General features: G+C 52.2%; 1 protein-coding gene across 3 annotated transcripts in view; it reads right to left on the bottom strand.

Moving 5' to 3' along the window:
* CD276 (CD276 molecule) overlaps positions 1-26,515 on the bottom strand; it is a 30,721-nt gene extending 4,206 nt beyond the window's left edge. For 2 of the 3 annotated variants that reach the window (XR_004030557.1, XM_030814724.1), the window contains exons 1-8: positions 26,268-26,515; positions 11,019-11,151; positions 7,784-8,122; positions 7,291-7,605; positions 6,383-6,721; positions 5,908-6,204; positions 1,904-2,038; positions 596-637 (exon numbers count right to left, since the gene is read on the bottom strand). Coding sequence is in view for 2 of the 3 variants with exons in the window: in XM_030814724.1 (XP_030670584.1) it covers positions 596-637; positions 1,904-2,038; positions 5,908-6,204; positions 6,383-6,721; positions 7,291-7,605; positions 7,784-8,122; positions 11,019-11,097 (1,546 nt within the window). In the remaining variant the exon portion in view is untranslated. Of the gene's footprint in view, positions 1-595; positions 638-1,903; positions 2,039-5,907; positions 6,205-6,382; positions 6,722-7,290; positions 7,606-7,783; positions 8,123-11,018; positions 11,152-25,643; positions 25,722-26,267 lie in introns of those variants that run through there. The other variant, XM_030814725.1, reaches the window with a different exon arrangement.
* Positions 26,516-26,942: the final 427 nt, after the last annotated feature.

Below are 26,942 nucleotides of genomic sequence, written 5' to 3'. Positions count from 1 at the left end.
GCAAGGCACCTTGCCCAAAGCTACACAGTCTGTAACTAGAACAGTATTGTCTTAAGCTGTTTGCCTAATAGTAATAGGACTCCAGAGTATTAAGCACTTGGCACTAGATATGATACTAGGTCCTTTATATACATTATCTCAATTAATTAAATTAATAATTCAAACAACCTATGAATCTGTGATTATCCGCATTTTACATAAGAGGAAACTGAAGCCAGAGAGGCAAAGCATCTTGCTCAAGGCCACTCTGGTTACCTGAGATGGAGCAGGAACTTAAACCCAGACTGCCCGATCTCCCACCCCTAGGAAGCCACCAGACTCCACAGTGTGGGGCCAATCAGGTGGAATCGGCCCTGGCAGATGGGTAAAGGTTGGCAGGAGAAATGAAGCCACACCTGGGAGGGAACTGGGTGATCCACCTCCTGCCTAACTCTGGGCAAAGAGCAGACTCACCGGGGTGGGGAGGCCTGAGTCCAGAGAACACATTTCATTCAAACCTTACAGCAAATCTGGCCCCTCCAGATCCTAGAGTCCTCTCTCCTTTCCCATATGTCCCTCTCCCAGCCAAGAGGGTCAGCTCCAAGTTCAGACTCACCTGTCTTGGATCCTTCTCCCTCCCCGTCCTGGTCCTCAGCTCCTGCAAAGGCAAGAACTCAGAATAAACAAAAATCTTTCGCAAGCCCATTTTCATGCCAGCGCTTTCCCACCTGAGAGTGCAGGAAGCTGGTGAACAGGGCCTGAGTGGTGAGTGGGCCTGACCTGTGGTCCAAATGCTAGACACCAGTTAGAGCCCGAGAGCAGAGCACAGCAGAGTCGAGCCTGTGACAATATGAAGGGGCTCCCAGCCTGGAGCCCACTACTCACCCAGCCAAAAACTACCCAGCCTGGCGCCCCCACCACTCACCCAGCCAAAGACCATCCACTCAGCCTGAAGCCCACCACTCACCCAGCCAAAAACTACCCAGCCTGGCGCCCCCACCACTCACCCAGCCAAAGACCATCCACCCAGCCTGAAGCCCACCACTCACCCAGCCAAAAACTACCCAGCCTGGCGCCCCACCACTCACCCAGCCAAAGACCATCCACTCAGCCTAGAGCCCCCACCACACACGCGGCCAAAGACCATCCACCTACCCTCCACTAGCCCACCCACCCATCACCTCACCCATCCGCTCGCTCAGTAGCCCTGCCAACCATCAGCCTCCAACACATGTAACCAACCAGCCGTCCACCTGCTCATCCTTCCACCTGTCCACCTCACAAGTACGCACCTACCTGCCAACTGACCACTCTCTTCTTCCCTCTCCTTCCTGACCTCTAGCCATCCCCAGCCTCTGACTACCCATCTACTCTCATGCATCTGTTTACCCACCAGGGTCAACTCACCACCCACCAATTTCCTCACACCCACTTACCAGTCACCAATGCCAGCTCGGGCTGACCCTCAGCCCCACAAATGGCAGCTGCTTCAGACTCACTCACTCTGAGGCAGGCACGTTCCCCCCCAGTGTCATGCACGCCCCTGGCGTGCCTACATTTGTGCCGCACAGCTTCCATGCTCTAGCCTGCTCTCTTACACACACACGTGACTGACTTACTTTCACAGGCACACTTGTTTGCACACACTCATCCCTTTGTAGCAGTTGGCCTTACACTCCCACCACCTTCCAGTCACACTCATCCACATTCATCCTGTGGTATCTGCACATGGACAGACAGGCTCACGCTTGTTCACACACACAAGACATAGACTCAAGGTCACACACAGACAAATCCAGCCCCATTTGCACACTCGCACTCATTCTGTCACTAGAAAGTGACACTATTGACACCAAAGACACAGCAACATACCCCAAGACACATAAGTGTGCACGCACATGCACACACACACACACATACTCACCTGCATTCTCCTCCTCACAGCTCTGTTTGATCTTTCTCCAGCACACGAAAGCCAGGGCCACCAGCAGTGCAACGAGACAGACAGAGAGCCCCACAGTCACCCACAGGGCCTCCGGGGGGAATGTCATAGGCTGCCCTGAGAGGAAAAGTTGGAACAGTGAGACTGTCATGCCTGGCCCCATGTCCTGGAGGACAGCACCATTGGCAACAAGTGTGAACAGGGGCTCCCACCCTCACTGGGCCCTAATACTATGAATAGAGCTCACTTAAGTTCCCACAGTCCCTTCGCCATACACTCCCCAAACCCTGATACAACCCTGGCTGATGTGGACATGCCTCAACTGGGAAGGGTTGAAGAGTCTGTGGTTGAATGATGCTCAAGTACCTTCTATGGCTCCCTAGTGACTTTAGAATAATGCTTTAAGCTTCAAGCGTGATTCAAGGACTTCTATAAGCTGGCTGCTGCTTACCCTCCCCTAACTTTTCTAATTCTACCGTAGGAGCCTCAGCTCCAGCCAAACTGGTGTCCTAACCATTCTCTCCAGAAGTAACTGGCTCCTTCCAACCTCTGCACTATTGCTATCAGTTTCCCAAACTCTTTACCTAGCTCAATATTCACCTCCTCCAGAGGCCCTCTTTTGACTGCTCCAGCCCCACCTGGTGACATCTCCCATTCTATGGATCAGAAGGCAGCAAACTACAGCCCATGGGCCAAAGCTGGCTTGTGGCCTGTTTTTGTACAGTCCACAAACTAGTGATGGTTTTTATATTTGTAAAGGGTTACCAAAAAAAGATGGGGGAAGGCGGAGGAGGAACAGAAGGAGAAGCAGCAGCAACAGAGATGGTGTGTGGCCCACGATGCCTAAAAACATTTACTCCCTGGCCATTTACAGAAAATGTTTGCTGAGTCCTACATACAGATGAGGTCACTGAGGGGGCTGGAGCGAGGGCTCGGAGTTTCCCCAAGGAGTCAGGTAGGTCTGCAGGGGCCTTGCCAGGGGGATATTTACATGAAACACTGAGGCCCCTCCTCTCAGAGCTCTCATGTCAAGAGGGATGAAGTTGAAAACCCAAAGCTGGGTAGGGCCAGGAGCTGTTCTGAGCACAGCCTGTGTGGCTCCATCTTACACACCATCCTCCAGCCCAGCCCCTGCACCCAGCTGGGTCCTGGGCAGAGGTCTTGAGAGGAAAAGTCTGACAAAAGACAGTGTGCTTTCCTTTGCTCTCTGGAGACGATGTATGCGCAGGGCCTCAGCAGCTTCTGCAGAAGACCCTGTCAGTGCAGTGCACAGTGCTATGGACCCTTTGGCAGCAGAGACCCCAGCATAGATGCACCTCGTGCAGGGATCTGCAGATGTCACCTTCAATAGGCACTGCTGGCAAAATTGCTGCTCTGTGCATTGGAAGCAGAGGGATCCATCACCCCAGTGATGAAGAGAGGTATGCAGAAAAGGAGGGCAGCAGCTGATGTGGTGGCCAAGAGGACCCGTCCACAGAGCACACATTAAAAAAAACAACAACAACCACCCTGGAAATCCCATCATGGGGCTCTGGTGGCAGAGGAGGGGGCAGAGCCATAGAAATACTCAAGCAGAGGGTCTCTATGTTCCCCCTTAACTGGTGTTGTCCCTGGAACACAAATTAGATTTTCCCCGTTCACCCAAGAAAGGACAGGCTCAGGCCACGTCTCCAGGGCTTGCTCCATAAATCCCCCTCCGAGAGGCTCTGCACAGCACACTCAACTTCACTAACTTCGTCAGGTATGGGAGAGACCAGCTGGAGGACTGAAAGCCTGAATCCCAGAATGTTTGACATGACACAAAGCTGCCCGAAGCAAAATACAGGCCAAGGGCTCCAAAGTAGGCCAGACCTGCTCTAACAAAAACAGGAGGCTGGCTGGTGGGGAGGAGAGGAAATTAGGCTGAGAGGCCAAAGTTGGATTCTGATCGTGGCTCATCTCCTCACTGCAGGGCGCTGGCCCAGGTCTACAGACCCACAGAGGAGTTTAGAGAGGCAGCGAACCCTCCAGAGTTATATGCAAACTGCTGCATTGATCATTTATCCAATTTTCAAAGAAGGGTCTGACCCCCAAAGATTGAGAACCACTGTGCCAGTCTGTGACTTTGGGAAAGTTCCCCCTTCTCTGTGGACCTCAGTTTCTTCATCTGTGAAACATGCTTGGCAACAATGGCCTCAATGAAATCACTTTATTTTTATTTTATTTATTTATTGAGACAGTGTCTTGCTCTGTCACCCAGGCTGGAGTGCAGTGACGCTATCTCGGCTCACTGCAACCTCCACCTCCCAGGTTCAAGCAATTCTCTTGCCCCAGCCTCCCAAGTAGCTGGGACTACAGGTGCATGCCACCATGCCCAGCTAATTTTTGTGTTTTTAGTAGAGACAGGGTTTCACCATGCTGACCAGGCTGGTCTCGAACTCCTGACCTCAAGTGATCTGCCTGCCTTGGCCTCCCAAAGTGCTGGGATTACAGGTGTGAGCCACCATGCCCGGCCCTAAATTTTTTTGAAATCACTTTAAATGTTAGCTACTCAGGTTTAAAATAGAGAATTTTCTCTTAGGTGAGATAAACATTCTCTTTGCAATCACACTTACACTCATAAGTCCTTTCTGCACAGCATCACAAATATCCAGCTCAGCCCAGGGTGCAAATAACCACAAAGACCCCTTATCCTTCAAGACCTTCTCAGCTCCCACTTGGCCCTGGAGGTGTCCTAACTACCACCCTCCCTCCTCTGAAAGCTTCATCTCCTCTGCCAAGATCACTCTATCTTCTATTTCTTCTTTTCTCCTGTGAACAGCATTTTCACCACCAGACCACATGCTCTTCTCTCAAAGGTCAAGGACACGTCTCAGAACATTCAAGAGCTCAGGGCAGCTACTCTGTCCTGCAGAGCACAGGAAGGGAGTGTTTTCCATCTTGGGGAAGGGGTGGGCAGAAGGAGCACAACCTTGCCAGAAGGAAACACCTAAGAGAGAAGGAGGAGTGAGCCTGAACTCCAAGCAGACGATGTGACGGGCCCTGGCTCGGAGCTTGTCAGAAGTGGGGACCACATAGGGCTCAAGAGGGAGAGGACAGGAATAAGTCAGTGAGTCCTGAGGTGCGTGCAGATCTGGAAACCGGGGGTGAGATCAGAACTTGGATGGGCTGGGGGGCAGGTGGAAGTCATCAGAAGACAAGAGGAGAACCAGACAGACAAAACCTGCTGTCCTGACCTCACTGTGCACCAGGACGAGGTCCCTGGGAAAGCTCAGTTGGCCCAGGGAGAGATACTGAAGAGCCACACTGAGCACTTCGGCCCAGGAAGTGACTGACCAGAGGCCTCTCAGGGCCAAACACAGATGGAGACTGCGGCTCTTGACCTCAACCCTCTTCACACCCTCATGCACAAGAGGTGCCCACCAGGCTAGGACCTGGAAACCAGAGACTAAGAATCACTAAAGGAGTGGCCTCTATCTGGTGTTTGACCACACGGGGGCAGCAGAGACAGCCCCTGCCCATCCAACGGCTGCCTAGGTGGAGCTCAAGCCTGCAGGAAGAAGAGCTGACGCTGACTCAGGTGTTGGGGACTAACTGGGGAGGTCCAGCTGTCACTCAGGCCTTCAGAATCAGATGGCGCCCACTGACCCAGAATATCTTCCTACCACTCAGAGGAGTTCCTGTTGGAAAGCACACCCACCCCAAGTCCCCTGGGCCATGCCTTGTGGCTGCCCCAGAATTCTTGCCCATGCCTCCAAATTTTGGGCAGGTACCTGGTCCTCTGCATAAGAAGCATAAGTGCCACGAAAAGCACTCTTAGGAAGTCAAACATTATAAATGGTTCTTATCAGCTCGAGTCCCTTAAGGACTTGTGGGGAAGAGTGTGAGCACCTGAAGTCTATGAAAGGGATTTTGAAAGTCTTCTGGTCACCCAAACCTATGGAAATTCCACCAGTAAAGAGGGAGTTACTCGCTCCGTCCTTCCCCAGCTGTTCATCTGCCCCTACCTGTGATGGTGACAGAGCCATGTGCATCCTGCTGCAGCACGGGGTTGCGCACCAGGCAGCTATAGGTGCCATTCGCACCCAGCACCACCCGCAGGACGCTGTGCACGTCAAACAAGCCCTGCTCGTTGGCCATCTGCGACGTGGTCACGTTGCCAGTAAGGGGGGCACCCTGCCCATCCTGCCAGAACACCTCAGCCTCAGGGTAGCCCCGGTAGCTGGAGCACGTGATGGTCACCGTGTCCCCGGGCCGCAGGTCCTTGCTGGGCTCCAGGGTCATGCTGGGCTTCGAGTAGGGAGCTGGAGGTGACACAGGGCAGGGATCAAGGGCAGGGCAATGGGAGAGGATGAAAAGGATGCATGGGGCTGAGTACAGGAATCAGCACTGGGGTTCTGGGAGCAGTGGTGCAGCAGGGGGTGGGCTGCAGGGGGAATGGAGGGTGAACCAAGGGGAAGGGATCCCCCTCCCGGTGCTCACCGGCCACCTGCAGGCTGACTGCAGCGCTGCCGAAATCCCGGATGCTCACGAAGCAGGTGAAGCTGCCCTCGTCTGCCACACGCACGCGCTGCAGCCTCAGGGATGCGTTGCCCTGTGCCAGCAGGTCTGGGAAGAGGGCCGTGCGGTTGGCATAGGCGCTGCCCTGGTCCCGACCCTCGGTGAAACTGTGCACCAGCTGTTTGGTGTCTGTCAGCTGCCAGATGAGGTTGAGCTGCGCCAGGCTGAAGCCAGGCTCGGGGGAAAAGGAGCAGCGCAGGGTGGCATCGGTGCCCACCAGGGCTACCACCGGGTCCTCAGGGACCTGGACCTCCACGGTTCCTGGGGGTGGGGGCAGAGGGGCAGGGTGGTGAGAAGTGGGACTCCCCAGGCTACCACCTGAGTCCTCCAATCTCTTCCCCCATCAACTCCCAGACCCCGTTCCATCTTCCTATTTTCTTCTTAGATACAAAAGCAGATTAAGCCTGAGGACTCTCAGATATGGAGTCTCCTCAATCCTCTGAGAACAATCACAGCAGGTGGGTCTTGGCCTGACCAGATCAATCCCAGGGCCAGGCCTGAGGCAGGTGACTCTCACTGGCTTCAGCCCTGGTGAATCCTGCCATCAGGACCCCTTTCCTTCTCCCACCCCTCTGCTGACCCAGATGTGGCTCCATTCTTCCCAGAGGCTTCCAGAGCCTCTAAAGTCAGGAGAGCCAAGAAGGCCTGTGATTGCTCCGCCCCCAACCCCATCCAATGAACACCCCCACCTCCCCGTTATCTTTCTCCCTATCATTACAAGGCAACTCGCTGTTCTGGGAGATTGAAGGTGGGGCCAGATTCGGAGCTCCCAACCCCTGCTGACAGAAGCAGAACCCCCCTCCCCCAAGGGGACATTTAAGCAAAGAAACCTGTGGGGCTTCTCTGCGGTGTGATGGTGATGGAGCCGTGCGCGTCCTGCTGCAGCACGGGGTTGCGCACCAGGCAGCTGTAGGTGCCATTCGCACCCAGCACCACCCGCAGGACGCTGTGCACGTCAAACAAGCCCTGCTCGTTGGCCATCTGCGACGTGGTCACGTTGCCAGCAAGGGGGGCACCCTGCCCATCCTGCCAGAACACCTCAGCCTCAGGGTAGCCCCGGTAGCTGGAGCACGTGATGGTCACCGTGTCCCCGGGCCGCAGGTCCTTGCTGGGCTCCAGGGTCATGCTGGGCTTCGAGTAGGGAGCTGGAGGTGACACAGGGCAGGGGTCAAGGGCAGGGCAATGGCAGAGGATGAAAAGGATGCATGGGGCTGAGTACAGGAATCAGCACTGGGGTTCTGGGAGCAGTGGTGCAGCAGGGGGTGGGCTGCAGGGGGAATGGAGGGTGAACTAAGGGGAAGGCGTCCCCCTCCCGGTGCTCACCGGCCACCTGCAGGCTGACTGCAGCGCTGCCGAAGTCCCGGATGCTCACGAAGCAGGTGAAGCTGCCCTCGTCTGCCACACGCACGCGCTGCAGCCTCAGGGATGCATTGCCCTGTGCCAGCAGGTCCGGGAAGAGGGCCGTGCGGTTGGCATAGGCGCTGCCCTGGTCCTGGCCCTCGGCAAAGCTGTGCACCAGCTGTTTGGTATCTGTCAGCTGCCAGATGAGGTTGAGCTGTGCCAGGCTGAAGCCAGGCTCGGGGGAGAAGGAGCAGCGCAGGGTGGCATCGGTGCCCACCAGTGCCACCACTGGGTCTTCGGGGACCTGGACCTCCAGGGCTCCTGGGGGCAGGGGGAGTGGGGAACATATAAGGGGGACTGAGGAGGGGTGGGAACTCTCTGGGCCTCCCTAGTCCCACTCCCTGCTCCCGCTAACCCCAGGCCCTGTCCACCACTCCTTTTAGGCCTGAGACCCAAAGTAATTTATTGTCTTAGGACCTCATTCAGTCGAGAATATAGTCAGCACCTACAGGTGTCAAGCATAAGAGTCAGAATGCAACAGAGAGCAATACTAAGGTTACATCCCCACAGAACTTACATTTTAATGGGAGAGAGGGACAAACAGCACACAGATTCTCATCAGCATGTGACTAAGGTATGTGAAGAAAAGGAGCCAGCAGGTTAGTAAGTAAAGCAACAGCTTTTCAAAAATCTAGCAGGTACTTTACACCTGCCTGCGCCATGTGCATTTCCCCATGAGCGTAAGTAATTTTATAAATTGGGGAGTCCAAAAAAGTATCCACCAAAAATGTCAATAGTGGTTTTCTCTGGAGGAGAGAGAATCACAAGTGCTTTTTCTTTTTTCTTTTTTTTCCTTTCCCTAAAGAAACACGATTTGTTTTTATACAAGAAAGAATACCCGTACCTTTAAATACGGTGGTGAGGCACATGCTCTTTAAAGCAATTAAGCTGAAATTTACAGGGAATGAAAAATAGCTGACACACAGAGAACCCCGTAGAGGAAACAGCAGGTGGAAGGCCCTGAGGCAAGACTGGCCTTGCTGTGTGAAAATATCAGGGAGTGTCCAGTGTGGCAGACACATCTGATGCGAGGGCATGTACCACCAGACCAAAGATGACTTGAAGAGACCAGTGAGGAATCTAAGTTTTTCTATGAGTAATGGAAATCACTGGGGAGTGTTTTAATTATGCATAATCTGAGTGGCAATGCTTAAAACTCACTCTAGCTCCTCTGTGGAGACTGGACTGTGGCAGGGCAAGGGGGAGGCCAGTTAGGGGCTGTTTCAGCTGTCCCTGTAAGAGGTGAGGGTGGTGTGGCTTCAAAGGGTGGCAGTAGAGAGGAAGAGAGGGGGGCAGATTCAAGGTTTATTTAGGAGGGAGAATCAACAGGACTTGCTGATGAGTTAGAAGTGAGGGGAAAAGGCCCGGCGTGGAAGGCCGAGGCAGGTGGATCACATGAGGTCAGGAGTTCGAGACCAGCTTGGCAGATATGGTGAAACCCAATCTCTACTAAAAAATACAAAAAAATAGCCAGGGGTGGTGGCGCACACCTGCAATCCCAGCTACTCGGGAGGCTGAGGCAGGAGAATCACTTGAACCTGGGAGGCGGAGGTTGCAGTGAGCCGAGATCTCGCCACTGCACTCCATCCTTGGCAACAGAGCAAGACCCCATCTCAAAAAAAAAAAAAAAAAAAGGGGGGGGGAGGAGGAGGAGGAGGAGGAAGGGGAGGAAGGGAAGGAGGGGCAGGAGGGGGAGGAAGAGGAGGGGGAGGAGGAGGGGGAAGGGAAGGAGAGGGAGGAGGAGGAAAGCAAGAACAGGTATCCCAGCTGTCCAGAGTCAACTCTACTTCCAGAGACAGGGCCAGGTCATGTCCAGAGCCAGAGCCTCCAGCGAAAAGCCCCTGGGCAGGGTCCCCTGATCCCATCCCTGCCGTCTATCCTGTGGAGTTACCCCACAGCCTCCCCACCCAGTCACCTCTGTTTTCATACTAGCTCTTCTTCTAGAGCACTGGATAGTTAGGCAGGGGTCCTGATAGCCTTTCTTTTGGGGAAGCAAGCCCCCCACCCTGGCACTACCGTTCTCTGGTAGTGGTTAGATTGTGTGCTTCGAGCACTAGCAAAGCAGGCACACTCAAAATGCGTGAAGATCAGCCTTGAAACAACGCAAATTGAATACAGCACTCATTAAAGGTTTCTTGCATTTAGAAAAATAACATTGACTTTATGGTTATTATTTTTATTGTGAGTCATACTCAGTGTCATAATCTTTGCAGTACCTAGAGATCTCCAAAGTTCTTAAGCTAGCCTTGGATGTCTTGCTGAAACCCCTGGTGCCCCAGGCCAGTTCTCATGCCCTGTCAGTCGAACCAGGGTGCCCCTTGGAGGGGGCATTTGGGGGAATGAAACCTGATAAGTCACCCAGACAAAAAACCCTTTCTTGCTCTAGAGAAATCAGAGCAGCCGAGTAGAGACAGGCACCACTTCTTTAAGGCCACAAGATGGCGCCAGAAACTCAGCTTTGTCTTCCCCACGGAGGAAGCCGTCTCAGAGCAGAGATGCTGATGAGAATTTGAAAGGTGATGAGGATATTGTTATTAAAGTAGCTATTATTATTGAGTGCTTCCTGTGTGCCAAGCACCGTGTGGGGAGAGTCACATCGTTTATTCTACACAGTTATTGGGCACCTACTATGCAGCAGCCGCCCCGGGCCCTGAGATGGACCTTGCTCTTTGAACAGGGAGGAAGCAAGCAAACGCCAGGTGGCGGCGAATCTAGGCAGAATAACGCAGGAAGGCCAGGGATAGGGAGGGAGGAGCGGAGGTGTGCTATTTTATACAAGGGAGCCAGGAGAGCCTTGCGAGGAGGTGACATTGAGCAAAGACCTCAACAAAATATGGGATCCAGTCATGCAGATGTTTAGGGGCAGAAAGTTCCACGCACAGGAAAGAGCGAGTGGAAAGGTCCTGGGAGGGGGCACACACAGTATATTCAAGAAATAGCACGATCTCATTTAGCACTCACGTTCCCATTTTACAGACAAGGAAATGGAAGCTAAGAACAGTAACATGAGTTGCCTACTGGATCCCACAGGTGGAAGTAAGGTATGGCCCTGCTAGCCAGAGCTGGCTTGGCAGGACCCCTGACAGGCGTGGGCACCCCCTCCCCAACTGCCACAATCACTGTCCCTCCCCTCCAGTCCCCATGCTGCTGCCCTCACCTGTGAGGCAGAACCACAGTGCTCCCAGGGCTGCACCCACGTGCACACCCATGCCAGGGCTGCCCCGCCGACGCAGCATCTTCCCGTGAGGCGGCTGACAGCTGGGCTCCCCGTGGTGGAAGGCTGCCCCTGCCTGGGAGGAAGAGGATGCAAGGCCTTTGTCTCCAAAGGTTCTCCCCAGACTGTCTCTCGCCTCATCTCTCCTGGACCAGAGTGGGGAATGCTGCAACTGGCCACTGGGAGGTCCTCGTTCCCATACCCCACAGGGCCCCCTGCTGAGGGATCTTGGTGACAGATGCTTGGCAGGGAGTCCCTGGGGAGGCCTAACAGGGAAGATGGGGTAGGGGGCAGCTGGGATCCACCCTTTCAGCTAAGATGTTAGTATCCAAATATAAGGAAGAGGAGGCAAGGCGGCAAGTGAAGGCAAGGTTGGCTTGCTCTGGGGCTAGGATGTGTGCAGATCAATTTGGCAGACAGTAGCTCGTAGGGCAGAGCAGGAGCTCCTGTGGGGGCCGGACTTAGAGATGGGCTGACAGGTGTGAACTGTATCCTAAAGGCAGTTGGGAGCCACTGAAGCTTCCCGAATAAGGGAAATACATGGTCAGAGCTGAGCTTCATGAAGATTAATCTGACAGCACCTCCACCCCCCATCTGATGGGAGGGTGTGTTTCAGCCAGATCAAGCAGGGCTTTGAGAGACCAGTGAGGAATTTAGGTTTTTCTATGAGTAATGGGAATCATTGGGGAGCGTTTTAATCACACATAATCTAGGTAACAATGTTTAAAATTCACTCTAGCTCCTTGGCATAGACTAGATTGTATCAGGGCAAGGGAGAGGCCAGTTAAGAGGCTATTTCAGGCTGAGTGCAGTGGCTCATGCCTGTAATCCCAGCACTTTGGGAGGCTGAGGCAGGCGGATCACTTGAAGTCAGGAGTTTGTGACCAGTTTGAACAACATGGTGAAACCCCATCTCTACTAAAAATACAAATAATTAGCTGGGCATGGTGGTGGCCACCTGTAATCCCAGCTACTTGGGAGGGTGAGGCAGGAGATTTGCTAGAACCCAGGAGGCAGAGGTTGCAGTGAGCCAAGACTGCGCCATTGCACTCCAGACTGGGTGACAGAGTGAGACTCGATCTCAAAAAATAAAAATAAAAAAAGAGGCTAATACAGCCATCCCTGTAGGAAGGTATAGTGGTGGAATAAATGAGGGGCCAGACAGGAGACAAAGCATGTCTGGGTAAAAGTGACAGTATTTGAGGACTTGGGGAGAGAGAAAGAGCAGTCAGGTTGGCCGTGGTTTTGAGCCTCAGTGACAGGGTGGAGCATTCACTGAGGCAGAGAAAATGGAAGGGTTCAGTATAGCTTGAGTGAAGTCAGCAGTATTTGCAAAGAAGCTTCTAGGACAGAGTTTTAGGAGGCGACTGGGTGTATGAGTGTGGGAATGCACAGAGAGAACATTTGCTAGCTTAACACATCTGTATTGAGTAACCAAGACAGATCAGAAGTGGAAGAGGCAAGGACTGGGGCTGACCTCAAGGCTGGAGTCAGGACTGAGTAATAGGCAGGTCTGTGGCTGCAGGTCAGGTCTGAGCTGGGGATGGGAAGGGCAGACATCCCTAAATCCAGCCCTGCTCCCAATCCTAGCCACCCTCCAGGCTGCACACACCTCTTCCCTGAGTCCCACAGCTGCTGCCTAAACATTCGTGCCATGTCCTGATCAAGCCACATTTATGCCAACCAACACTGATCAACAAGAATAGAAATGATTTCACGTCCTCCTAATACCCTGGGAGATAGGCTGTAACCTTTGGTCCTATTTTTTTGCAGGACTTTAAAAAATTAAAGCCCATGGCCAGGTGTGGTGGCTCACACCTGTAATCCCAGCCCTTTAGGAGGCCAAGGTGGGCACATCACGAGGTCAGGAGTTTGAGACCAGCCTGACCAACATGGTGAAACCCCGTGTCTACTAAAAATATAAAAATTAGCTGGGCGTGGTGGCTCAGGCCTGTAATCCCAGCTACTCAGGAGGCTGAGGCAGGAAAATTGCTTGAACCCAGGAGGCGGAGGTTGCAGTGAGTGGAAATCGCACCACTGCACTCCAGCCCGGGTGACAGAGCAAGACTGTCTCAAAAAAAAAAAAAAAAAAAAAAAAAAAAAAATTGAAGCCCAGATAAGTAACTTTGTTAATGTCAAGTAATTTGCCAGTCAGCATAGCCAAAAAGAGTCCAATTCTGCTACACCTTTCCGCCCTTCCACGGAGCAAACCTCATCAACAGCTGCTAGCCTCAATTCCATTCCAGGCGCCCAGGCTCAATCCTTCCAATCCCAGCCAGGCACACCCGCCCCCCGCCACCCTCCACTCCTACACACACACACCCCCAGCAGCTGGGCCGAGGGAGTCCCTCAGCCAAACCATGTGCATCCTGGCCAGCCCCCCTTCTCTCCCAGCTGTCTACAGTGGGGAAGCCCTGAGCAGCCACTTCCTTTCCAGACGCTTCCGGCCTCAAAGCCTTACTGCCTGCTGAGTCAGCAGCCTTCCCCAGCTCCATTCATAAAGCACCTTTGGCAGGCACCACATCCTGCCCCACAAGGGCCACCCTGAGGCCCACAGGAAGATCCAGCAGGCAGCTGCCTGCAGGACCTGCCCACCACCCGCGGGAAGCACCAGGGCTAAGGATGAACGAACGCCCAGATTCCACGTCTCCCTTCCTCTCTTTACCCCCAGACAGAACCAAGGCCTGTGGATTCTTCCTGGGCTGCCTCCCTCACTCTCCACACTGCTTCTCAAGCTTCCATCTCCCACCCTGACCCATCACCCTCCTCACTGGCCCTGCTTGCTCCTCTCTTCCCCTGCCAGCCCCGTTCTCTAAGGTGCCTTCTCTTAGGACTTAAGACAGGAATCTGCTCATGTCCCTCCCCTGCTCAAGAACTTCCCATGGCTCCCCATTCACTATAGAAGTCAGACTCCATTCCTCTGCCTGGCACTCAAGACTCTTCATATAATTGTCTCCTTCATATATCAGGCTAATTCCTGCCACTCTGGGCAGGTGCAGGAAGCAGAGGGCACCTCCCCTGATCAGACCTACCCAGGTTCTCCCAGGGCCGAGCTGCCCTTCCCTCCAGAGGGAAGATGAGGGACTTCCAGGGCTGTGCCCTGGACTTGCTCCCTTTCGTTCCTTTCCTAGACTCTGGACCCTGGAAACCTGCCCTGGAGAGAAGTTTGACAGCCCAGAAGCAAAGAGTCCAGGGCACCCAGAGACCCCTACACTGACAGCTGGGCCTGGAGGAGCTGAGGACAGGAGAAAGAGACAGAGCTCAGAAAGGAAGTGCTCTCTGGAGAATGGGAGAGTGGCCTGTGAACACAGAGCTGGTCAGCCCGGGACCCAGAGCCACGTGGAGCCACGCAGGCCTCATGCTGCCTGCGTACCACCCCCTCCACCCATGTTTTCCACAAAGGGGAATCTCGTCCCCAGCCGGGACCTGCCCTGGAGTCAGCATGTGCCACCCCTCCCAGTGAGTCACCTGCCAGTGCCCACTCCTCCTCCTTCTCCTTCCTGCTGTATCCCAAAACCACAGAGCACCTTGGGCTTTCACACAGCAGCAGGAGAGAGGGGTCAGGCTGTCCTCAGCCTAAGGTACAGCAAGGGCATCCAACCCTGCAGAAGCAGGGCCAAAGGGAGGCTCCCAAGAGATGACCCAAGATGTGCCCTCAGAAAGCTACAACAACAAATCCAGACTGCATCTGGGCTCAGGGCCAAAATGCCCTGGGCCTGGGGATGCCCAAGAGCGTCTCCTTGCCCCCCACCATAATCACCCACATCACTCCACTTCCTCCTAACCCCCTACTTCCTCCCAATCCCCGCAGGGGCTCCTTGAGCAACACTTCCCACAAAGGGACAAAAAGGGTCAGACAGACATAGAGTTCTGAAAATGTCAGACAAGTCCCTGGATCCAGCTATGCCTGAAGCAAGCTGCAGACCTAGACTGCCCAGATATTTGAGCCCATCATTTTTTTCCCTTAAACCAGTTTAAGCTAAGTTTCTATTGTCTGCAACTGAAGGAGTCCTTGAATCCACATGCATTCATGTCTTTAGTAATTCATTTCACTACTTACGGAGTTCCTGGTAGGGACATACTAGGGGCAGAGAGATAACTAAGCTACGCGTCTGTCCTCAAGGAGCAGATTCTAATAGGGAAGGGGGACATGCAGGTAGATCACTGCAGTTTGGTATAGTATACTATTTATGATATAGTCAGGGCGACTTGGAGGCACCTCAGAGGCATGATAAACCCAAAGGTGATCACTGAAAAGTCATGAGCAGCTCCCCAGGTAGCCGCGCTGGGAAAGGTAACCCTTTCCTGAACTCCAGAGACCCATCCTCCTGACACTGCCTGTCTGCCTCTCAGCCAGATCTTCCTGGAATTCTAGAAAATGAGCCCAAAGTGTGGGGTTCTGGTCCCAGCTCTGACACTGTGTTATACAATCTTAACTAGGCAACTTCCCTTCTCTGAGCTCAGTGTTCCTACCTATAAAAGAAAAGCTTTGTGGATGCTAGTGGAACTTTATCAGTACTTGAAGCTTTCAGGGACTGTATCCTTAAGGTTTAGCCAATTCACGGCCACGCAGTTCACACTGAAATGCACAAAGTGATTGTGGCGGAAACTGCTAGTTGTTGTCCACTTACACCCATTTTCTCCCTTTTCTTTTTAAGAGACAGGGTCCCGCTCTGTCACCCAGGCTGGAGTGGTACCATCATAGTTCATTGGTGCAATCAGAACTCACTGCACCCTTGTAACTCCTGGGCTCAAGTGATCCTCCTGCCTCAGCCTCCCGAGTAGCAGGGACTACAGGTGCTGCCACCACACCCGGCTCTCTCCTTCTTCCATAGCATTTTTAGTTAGGCACACGGCCACTCAGCTAACGACTGCAGATCCTTACTTGCAGCTGAGTGTGGCCATGCAATGTGTACACTGATGTGTACAGCTTCTGGGTCATGCCCTTAAAGAGAGAAGCACGCCCTCCCCTCCCTTTCCCCTCCCCCTTCCCACTGGCTGGAACATAGATGCGGTGTATGTGGCGACCATACTGCCAAAGGCAACACCCTGAGGATGGCAGAGCAGCAGGCAGAAGAACCCTGAGGGACTGTAGTATCAGCCCTGGATATACCCAGATGGTCACATGGGTGAGAAATAAACATATCTTCCAGCATAAGTCATTCCTATTTTGGGCCTTTCTTACAGCATCTGAACTAACTAAGGAGCCATCCCACCCTTACTTTCCCTCCTTCTCTTCCCCCTCTCCCTAGCCCATGAGCATTGCCACTGCTCAGAGCCACAAAAGGAAACCACATCTAAAATAGGTATCTCAAAATACGAACAGAAGACTATCTCATCAGAGTCACCGAGTGATGCCTGAGCCCACCTTTGGACAAATGTCAAGGGTAGAAGTGACCAGGCTTGGGGACTGTTTGTAATGAAGGAGGGGCTGAAGGTGTCAAGAGGGCACTGAAGTCTTGAGCAATGGGCAAACAGGGACACACATAACAAGATGGGGAGACCTGGAGATGAAGCATGTGGAGGGGGAAGATCAGTTCCTGCTGAGCTCGAGCTATGGATCATCCACCCCAAAATGTCCTACGGACTCCCAGACACACTGAGCTGCGGCTCAGAACAGAGGGACAGGGCAGTCATTCATGCAATGGTGGTGACAGAGCCAAAGGTGGGGTCACTGAGGGAGATGATGCCGTGAGAACAAATTCTGGGGAAACTGCAGAAATTAATGATCAAGTATCAGAACAGGGAACCTTTCTCTGCCCCCCCACCCCCCACATACACACAATCTCTGTTTGCCCTCCCCTGTGATGGGCACCCATGGCCTCCAATGGGCTATCCACTTGCTTTTGGACAGCATTCATCAGTGAGAAGCTCTACTTTACGCTTAGCCCAAATTTGTCTCCCAATACAGCCCACAACAGTCCTCATCTGACCCCTTGGACCACACAGAATGAGTCTGCCCCCTTCCTTATCAAAGCCCTGAAAGTATTTGATCTTCCTTGACGAAGTCACCATTGAACAGCCATATCACACTGTTCACCAAAATAACCCAAAATAACAGACTATCAAATCTGTAACCAACCATCAGAAGTCACTCACACTCATTGCTGCTAATCCACACCTCTGCCATCCTCTTCTGATGGAGTTGAGAATGGGGAGGAGTTTTACAGGATATTTCATTTGTTACTATTCCATTTCACCCAGTTAAACTGAGTCCATTCCTCCAACTGCCACAACATTTTTTTCATTGCTGTAAAATATATATAACATGAAGTTGGCCATTTTATCCAGGTTTAAGTGTATAAGTCGGCAGCATTACCTATATTTACAATGCTGTGTAACCCTGTCGTGATCTTTTGAAGTACTCTTTTGACTGTTCCTGGTGCATAGACAATGCTTGATAATTTGTTGGTGGATTAAAAAAAGAATGAATGAATATCATCTGAAAAGGTTACTCTCCTCTCTCTGCTTGTGTTTGGGTGTCATCAAGGTCCTCAGGGAGAGGACAGGAATAGGAAAGCCCATAGCACCATCTGTCCCTGGATCAATGTACATCCACCATTCAGTACACTGGGGTTAGGAGTGTTTCTACCCGTGCTGCTACCCGGCTCCCATCTACCCATCTCATCCCCAGGGCTGTCATGAGAAGTTTCACTGCTTCTGGCTGGGGACCAATCAAATGGAGAAGAAAAAGAAAAGAAGTGCATTTGCAAAACCCCGGTGAAGCCATGAAAGTGCCTATTAGTGGGCTCTTCTTCAAGTGCTCATTGGTTCCAGGACTTTGTCAGGGATTAAGAACAAGATTATTCATCTGTTGTTCCCATAATCTACCATCTTCCCCATAAAACTGGTTATTTCCCTGTCTCAAGTCTTCCGGCGTTTGTTCATTTATTCACTCAACAAATGCTTATTCATGATCCACATGCCAGGCATTGGCCATGCACGCAATACGAATGGAGATGAAGAATCATACATATAAATATTCAACTCCAGGGGTTCTCATTCTCAAGTTGGGAGGTATGTTTATTATTGTGCTTCAAAAGTTACCCATGTTATATATATTATTTTGCTTTTATCAAATAATAATAACGTAGGCCAGTTTTGTTGAAAGCTATGCACCAGGCTCTGTTCTAAGTGCTTTTACACATATTAACTCATTTAAGCTTCCCAACAATTCTGTGAAGTAGGTACTATTATTATCCTATTTCACCGAGGAGTAAATTCATGGATGGAGAGATTTAATAACTTGCTCAAGATTACAGAGCTGCTAAATGGCATATTTAAAATCTCACATTTTCATATTAAAAATAGAAAAAAGGTTTGGGAAACAAATATATCATTAAAATAGAATATGACCAGTTTTTTGGTACACATTTATACAAGGTATTGTGGGAATGGATGAGGGAGTAGGCTTAAACCTGGATGAAAGGGTCAAGCCATTCATTGGGGGCTGGGGAGGCTCAGTAAGGGCTGCACAGAGGAGGAGACATCTCAGCTATCTGGCAGAGGGGACAGCATGAGCAGTCACAGAAGAGATGTCCACAGCATATTCTGGGAAGATGGGACTCCAGGAGAGGCCGAGACTCAGGAGAGGAGGCAAGGGAGGTAGTGACGGAGGTAGATGAGGACTCGGATTGAATCTGTGCACAGCAGGAAACTGTGGAATATCGTGACCCACATCTCCAACCCTCTTGACGCTAGACTGGCCTGAAATATCCCTGAGAGCTTCTCAGAGATTCTGTCTCCAAGTTCGCCCCACATCAGGACAGGCAATCCCAGGGGCCACAGGACAAATCCATTTAAAACAGATGAGTACCTCCCCATTTGGCCTAAACTAAACTTCAATTCCTTCTTAACATCTGCTCCTTCTTTCCTTGACAAAGAGGCAAATCCAATGCCGAGCAGATCGTCTCTGTCTTTGGTAGCTAGCTAGTCTTAACACAGTTATTTTGCTCCATGTCCTTTATTCTACAGTGCCCTTCTCTTGGTCTATGCTGGCCCCTTCCGGTAGCAAGGCTCCACACTCCTGCAGGGAGCCCAGTCCACGCTGTACTGGTGGAGCTGTCTGCCCAGCCTAGGGCCTGGGCATGTTACAAGACCTAGCTCGTGGAGAAACCCTGCCCTGCCCCCACTCAGTGATTAGTTCGAGAATGAGCTGTAAGCCAAGCCACACCCAATCAGAGACTTCCCCAGAGCCTTGCTGCTGCAGCCATCAAAAAAGACTCTTTCTTGCTGAGATTACTAAGAAGGATATGGTCTGGGACTGTTAACAATAAATCTGTCTGCTACCAACAATCTAAAGAATTGATCCAAACAAATGAACAGAGGCAGAGATGGAAGCTAGAAGGATACAGAGCCCTAAAACCATCATTTAAGCCCCTATCCCTGAAGCAAGCTGCACACATAGACTGCCTAGGTACTTGAACCAGTCTTTTTTTTTTTTTTTTCTTAAATATGCTTGAGCTAGTTTTCTATTATCTGTAACTGAGGGACTCCTCAAATATGTCTGCTATATCTTCACTATCTCCATTTCTCTCTACCCCTGCTTCTCTTCCTGGTCTTCTAAGTCACCATCATCTCTTGCCTGGATAACTATAAAAGCCTCTTCACCAGTCTGTTCACCTTCTCTAGTTCCCCCATCCAATTCTGTTCTCCAATCTATACTCTATACAACAGCCAGAATAATTGCTATTAATATAAAAGCATAAATTATATGATTTCACTGCCTTCAATAGTTAATCATAGGGCTGTTCACTTTCCTTGTGATAAGATTGCAGCTCCTCCGTAGCCTACAGAGCCCCATCTGCCCTGGCCCTGCCCACCTGCCCAGCCTCACCTCTTCCTACTTGCCCCTCACCACAGTGGGCTGCTTCCAGTTCCTACAACATAGGACTCCCTTTCCTACCTCACAGTGTTGCTGCAAATACAGTTTCTTCTTCCTAGATGACATGGGTGCTTTAAGACTCATGTGAAATTTAATTGCCACTGTAACAGTATTAAGAGGTGAGGCCTGTAAGAAGTGAAGAGGTTAATGCTGTCATCACAGGAAAAGTGGGTTCCTGATAAAACAGTAAGTGCTGCCCCCATACTGTCTGTCCTGCACGCTCACATGCCCTTCCACAATAGGATAATCCAGCAAGAAGGCCCTCGCCAGATGCCAGCACCATGCCCTTGGACTTCCCAGTCTCCAGAACTACAAGCCAAATAAACTTTTTTTCTTTATATATTACCCAGGCTGTGGCATTCTGTTATAGCAGTAAAACATGGACTAAGATAAAAGGTAACACCTCCATACTCTGAGGGTCACCTTGACAGAAAAGCCAGGTAAGAGATCTGCCACTCTAAGAAGGACCCTGTTATTCATTGCACCCAGTCTGTTTTCTTCATGATATATGGGAACCTCCCTGAGAAGGAACCACATCTGCTTTATTTAACTATTGCATCCTTAATTCTAGCAATGGCTTGGCACATAATGGGTTCTCAATGCACGATTCAATGAGTGAATGAATGAATGCATGTGTGTTTAGATAGAGAGATGGATAGATATATGGATGGATGGATGTTTGTATATGGGGAAAGGATCTGGATGCCTGAGAGTGAATGCAACTCTGAAGTGTGGGAATAAGGGTGAGAGTTTGCTACTGTTTTCTACTTGATACACTTCTCCGTTTTTAACTATGAACATGTAAATTCTTTTGCAATTAACGAAAAAAGGAAAACAGCAACAACAGAGATATCCTGGACTTTAGACCAGGCTCTATCACTCACTTGCCAGGCTCCCTAGGGCAAACCCCTTGCCTTTCTGGGTCTTCATCTCCTCAACCATCAAAGAGTCCTCACCACCATCCCATGCTGTGACCATATCACATGTTGGGCTGGTGTAATCGCAAGAAGCTTCATGGAAGAAGTTAGCACTAGTGTTTAAGATGACTTTAGAGTTGGAGAGACAGGTTCAAATCCAGACTCTGTCACTTCTTAGTAATGGAACTTGATGAAAATATCCTCTCTGAGCCTCAGTTTGCTCATTTGTAAAATGGGGATTATAAACCTTACCCTCATAGGATGATTGTAGGACTCAATGAGTAAAATTATCAAAACTGATCTAGTTAATACTAGGTGCTCTATAAATGAGCAGCAGTCTCAGAAAAGAGATGGGAGGGTCCCTAGAGTTCCCTGGGAACAGCCTCCCTGTTCGCCTTCCTTTTTCCTGATAATCTGAGTCAGTTTGGGCCTTTTGTGTTCAAGGCTGTCCACTGGGCACCACTCCCCAGTCCCGTGATCCCACCCAAGAGCAGGAATCAGTTCTTCCTCTCCAAGTGATTTCTGTGTGAGTCAGGACAGTAGTATGTCATCAGGGCTGGCCAGCAAAGCAGGGCTAAGGTCTCCCTGGAACTAGAGGCATGTGCAGGGGCTGCAAAACTGACCTATACATGCATGTGGAAATGTGCACACACACACACACACACACACACACGCACTGGAGGCACAGAGCCCTGAAAAAAGTGAAAGCTACATTGGGCCCAGAGGAGGTCCAGCCAAAAGAAGGGATGGCAACAAGCAGAATAGGGAGAGGAAGGAAAGAGCTGAGAGCACACGAGCCCACATCAGAGGGCAGATCTTGGGTCAGACACTGGCAGGCCCAGGGCACACACATCTGCATTCAATCAATATCTGCTGAGTCCTGCTAGGTGCCCACCTAAACATATCTGGAAATCCTATCCTTTCCAGAAGCCTTTCCAGACTGCACTCAAGGAAGGGTGCGTTTTCTCCAGAGGTGATCTGCCTAATTGCCTCCTTGCCTCCAAATTCCTTTGGTTTCTACCCTGAAAGAGGCTCAGCTTAGCAGAACGACTCTGCCGACCCCTCTCCATCTAAGCACCAGACCCCTCTGGGAGTGTAGCAGTCTCCACCAGTCCTCAGAGCTAAAAGGCCTCTTATGGTACACCTGGTCCAGTGCCTAGCTCCAGGCCCATTGTACAGATGGAAATCTGGACCCAGAGAGTGGCGGCCGGCTGCCCAAGGGCCCACACTCAATTATCAGCCACCAGCAGAGGTGACTAAGAGCCAGCTGATGCTCCTATCTCTTTTCCTCACTTGTTGAATGGAATCATCAGGCTGCCTTGCCTGCCCAGGGTACAGCATGAGCTCAGAAGCCAGCAGCCTTGGGTTTAAATCCTGACACCGATGCCTTGCTGAACACATGACCAAGTTTAAATGACTTAACCTATTTGAGACCCAATTCCAAATCTCTAAAATGGGGGTAACAATCCCTACCCCACAGGGCTGCTGTGAGAATAAAATAAGACAATAGAGAGAGAGGACTTAGGAAAGTGCCCAGTACCAAAACTGCAGTAATAATTATTATTATTGCTGTTATTATTGCCACAAGCATGGGGACAAGGCCTCCCAGATGGGGCCTCTGCACTGAGCGAACACTTTGCCCCTACCCCACTCTCCCTAGCCAAGACCTCCTCTGTCAGGCCACACATCTGGGCCTCTGGGACCATTACTCCTTCTGTGTCCCCACTTTTCACCTAGAGCCCTATCACTGCCCCAGCTCCAAAGTAGCAAATGCACAACTCGACTCCATCTCTGGCTCTGACTCATTCTAGTGGTCCTGGGCCCCTTCCTCTTCGCAGATGCTCGGTCACAGTTCCAAGTACCATGGGCTCCTACCCTCCTGCTGCCATAGCCCCTAGCACAGAGCATTCCCACAAGGACACATTCCAACGTCTCCCACAAGAGAGCCCCAGTTCCTAGGAGCCTGTATTTCCTCTAGGGTAACCTGGGACCCCGCCTCCCAGAGACAGTATCTCTCCCTGCTCCAAGGCTCCCAGCAAGAAATGCTTCTCACTCCACTTCCCGCAGATTAAGCTCCCTATACCTAGCGAAGGTCAAATTCCCAATGGCATAAGGTGTGTGGGGCAGGCATTCATTCTCTGGACTACAAAGAGAAAGAAAGGGAGAAAGGGCGCAGCTGGCTGGGAGCACTGGTCAGAACTGGAGGGTGGAGCGGGGACTCCTGGAAGCCCCAGCATGATAAAGGCCAGGGCTCTGGAAGAGAAGAACTCTCAGCAAAGGCCCTAACTATGCTGTGAAGGCCACTAGTCACTGGGTCACCCAGGTCAGGCCTGCCCCTTCTCTGGTTCCCCAGATGAGTCTTCCCTGATTTACTACAGAGACCCTTGGCACATCTTGCCGGGCTCCAGAAAGAGGGGTAAAACCTGTGCCTACCTCCAGAGCAGCAGAAAAAGCCAGTTCTGGAAGCAGACAACAGCCCAGCTCCACCATTTGCCGGCTGTGTGTCTTTGGGCATGTGACTTACCCATTCTGGGCCTCAGTTTCCCCAACTGTACAATGGTGTTAATGATACCCTACCTCATAGGATTACTATGAGGATTACATGAGATAATGTCTATTTAGCCTCCAGCACAACCCTACCCACTCCCAAACCTGAAAACCCAATGCTCCTATCTGGCACACTGCAAGGTGGTAGAATTGGGGGTGGCAGGCAAAGGTTGCATAACTGTACATGTGGCCCCGTTCCAGGTGTGGGGTCCATTCTGAGCCAACAAGACCAAAGGCAATTTCTCAAAAATCATGTGGACCAGTCCTCATCCCTTTCCCCCTCTCCTAGGCCCTGGGCGTGCCCTCCCCCTTTTGCTGGTGGACTTTCCCTACCACTCCTGCCCTGGGGATGTGGGAGAAGGACAATGAGAAGTCGCCACCCACTCAGAGGATAAGCTCATGGGCAGTAACGTCATCCTCCTTGCCATTTTTCCTCTTTCCCTGACCCTATGACTCAGATCCACAGCTTAACAGCCCCCATGTGGTCATAATCTCAGAGGCTGCTTGGATTTGGTCATTTTTCTGCACAGACCCCAAACCCCATATGTGCAACCAAGTACCATCCAGCCACTTGTTCTACAACACTTTCTAGGAGTCTCTTTGGGTGCTGTGGAATTCCAACTCACAGCTCTCTTATCACGCTGCATCTCTGACTCCAAACAGCATTGTCCAGCTCCTTGTCATACTCAAATCCTACTCCAAAGAACAAAGATTTATCCCTCCAGAGAAGGCCAAAGTTTAAGGATGGAGGAATTCCCACAGGAAGGTTCAGAAGTCAACCTAATAAGGACATAGACACCCCAGAGGACTCCTCTGAAGGGACTACACTTCTATAACTGTCCTTTCCATAAATATTAAAGCACCCAACCCAGCTGTCAGGTATCTGAACATGAGACATTCAGCCGACCCACCATTGGGTGGTGCCTGGACAGAACTGAAGAGGGGACAGGAAGGAAAACAGGGTCCTCAGATTCCAACACCCCTTCTCACCTGAGACTTGCATTAACACAGGCTCCTCACCTCTGGCAAGCTCATGTCTCACAGCACAGGAGTCTAGAGAAGCTGGAAAGCTTACTGCAGGCAGGAGAAACCACCAGTAATGCCACGAGGACATGGAAGAACTCCAAAGGTCAGTCATGGGACCCAGACTGCATCACTGAGGCCACTTAATGCAGGAACGAAGTCTCTCCCACCAGAGTCCCCTTGCCATACAATTCCTCAGTACAAAAACTGAGGTCCACAGGGCTGACCCAAAGTCATGAAGGAAAATTTCATTCACATCAGGATACTCCAGTAAGCTGACAGTGAAGTATGTAAATTTCCACGGTCAACAGTTACCCTAAGTGTTAGTGCTTAAGCTCACGAACTCCAGATATCAGGAAAATGTACTCACCCAAAATACTCCCTTGAAATGAGCCACTTCATACCCTACAGCCCCATAACCCTCCACCCCGCCCTGCACTCAGATCAGCTCAACCCATCGGACAGGTTTAGACTTCGAGTTTAGACTTTAATTCCCCTCAGCCTCAAACTGTCCCACCTATTTGCAGGTCCCCACACTACAAGGAAGGCTGTACAGCATCAGATTTCCTAGGGATTTCTGGGAGGCCAGAGGGAACTAGAGGAGGCCGCACTAAATAAATAACTCTCTTAAAGACAAAGCAGCTTCATTACTTTCTAATATAGAAACTAACTGCTGAAGACATGCTTATAAGAAAAGGACCCTGGGCTTTAATGAAGAGATCAGACTCATTTACAATTATCCACATCCAATTTGAAGGTAAATCGTTTTTCTAAATTAAGACAAATAACACCCCCGCACCCGCCACACACACACACACACACACACACATCTTTTTTGCTTTACTATTTGCTTAATGTTTTTCCTCAGTGATAGATCCCATATCTGAGTCATCTATCACGCTTTTCTCATTAGAGCAGGTTTGGCTTAGAAATAAATCCCCTGCCTTAGGCTGCCAAACCTGCCAACTCGCTAGCTAAACGGTCGCAGGGAGTGCCCTGGGCGCTGGAATTCAATCCCCTCCACTCTAGTGTGCCCCCACTCGGGGTCCCCACCTCCCTCCACCGTCGCCAGCATCTCCTCTCCATCCCACCTCACCCCCCACCTCCCTGAGGCTTCCCAAGCCCAAACTGCCCATCCCAATTCCCTCCCCACCCCCAACACCTATTCGCCCCGTGGCCCCTCCCAGCCCTCTCTACCTGTCCTTCCCGGAATCTGACCCCTCATGCTGCCCATGGCTGCCTGTGGAAGTGCACCAGTCGCCCACACCTTCGCCCTGCTGGGCCCCGCAGAGTGGACACGCCTAACCACTCGCCCTCCCTCCCCGCCCCTCCCCTCCCGGAGCTGGGCGTTTTCCTCTGCAGGACCCGAGACCCCGCTAACCTCCCAGCGCCGGCCGGCGGCTTCGTTAAGCTTCAACACTGGACAGATCTGCCCCCATGCCCGCTCCAGACCCGGGGCCTGCAAAAGCGCATTCACCCACCCGGCCCGATCCGCAGCTTCCAGGGTCTGCAGGTCCGACGGCGCCCGGGCCCCTCTCAACCCAAGGAAAGGCGGGCGGGGTAGGATCCGGGCGCCCCCAGCTCTCCGCGGGCCCCACAGCCCAGGGCAGGAGGGGCGCCCGCGGTTCCCGGGACTCCTGTGCGCGGGGGGCCGCCCGGACCCGGGGGAGGGCAGGGGAGCAGGAGCCCGCAGGGAAGGCGCCCCTGCTCAGCTCCTGCAGCCCTGCGCGGGAACGTGCGGACCTCCGAGGGATCCGGGCCCTGCCCGCAGCAGACAAAGGCCGCCCCACCCCGCGCCGCCCGCGCCACGCCAGCACTCACCGCGCCGCGCCGACTCTGGGACTCGGGGACGCGGCCCAGCCTGGCTCAGTCGCCGCCGCAGCGAGGCCCGGCCCGGATGGGGGCCGGGGGCGGCCCGGGGAGTCCGAGGGGCGGGGCGGGCCGGGCCGGAGAATCTGCCTAGGGCCGGGAAAGGCGGCTCCGGTGCGTCCCCGAGGCCGGATTGGCCCCGCGGCGGCGGCTGCAGACGGAGGCCTGAGCCAGCCCGCTGGGCAGAGCACACGGCCTGGCCCCCGCCCCGCCCCCAGGCCTGACCCTGGCGGGGAAAACCCTTGGCTCCGGGAGCAGGGCGCTGCCCATCCCCCACCCCGTTCCCACACTTCCAAGAGCCGAATCTTCCTTTCTGCGAGAGGGGACAGGTGACTGACTGGTCATCGACTGGCGGCGGAACAGGGCAGGAATCTTGCTGTCCGACCCCAGTCCTGGGTTCTTCCTCCACACCATGCTGTCACCACAGCCCAGAAAGGGTTAACTCGACTGCGAGGAATTAAGAGCTGCAAGGAGCTCTCTATAAATACAGTGTCGTGGGCGCCTGAGCCAACCGCAGGACAATTTCCACTGAGCTGGTTTTCCTCTTTTCTTTCCACCCACGGCCATCCGACCAGCCCTGCCCCCAACCCCACCCCAGACTGCTGGCCGGACTTGGCTCCAACAGAC

The sequence above is a fragment of the Nomascus leucogenys genome, chromosome 6, assembly GCF_006542625.1.
Source record: "Nomascus leucogenys isolate Asia chromosome 6, Asia_NLE_v1, whole genome shotgun sequence".
NCBI lineage: Eukaryota > Metazoa > Chordata > Mammalia > Primates > Hylobatidae > Nomascus > Nomascus leucogenys.
Note: the sequence above shows the minus strand (reverse complement) of the source record. Positions and strands in the feature narration are given on the sequence as shown.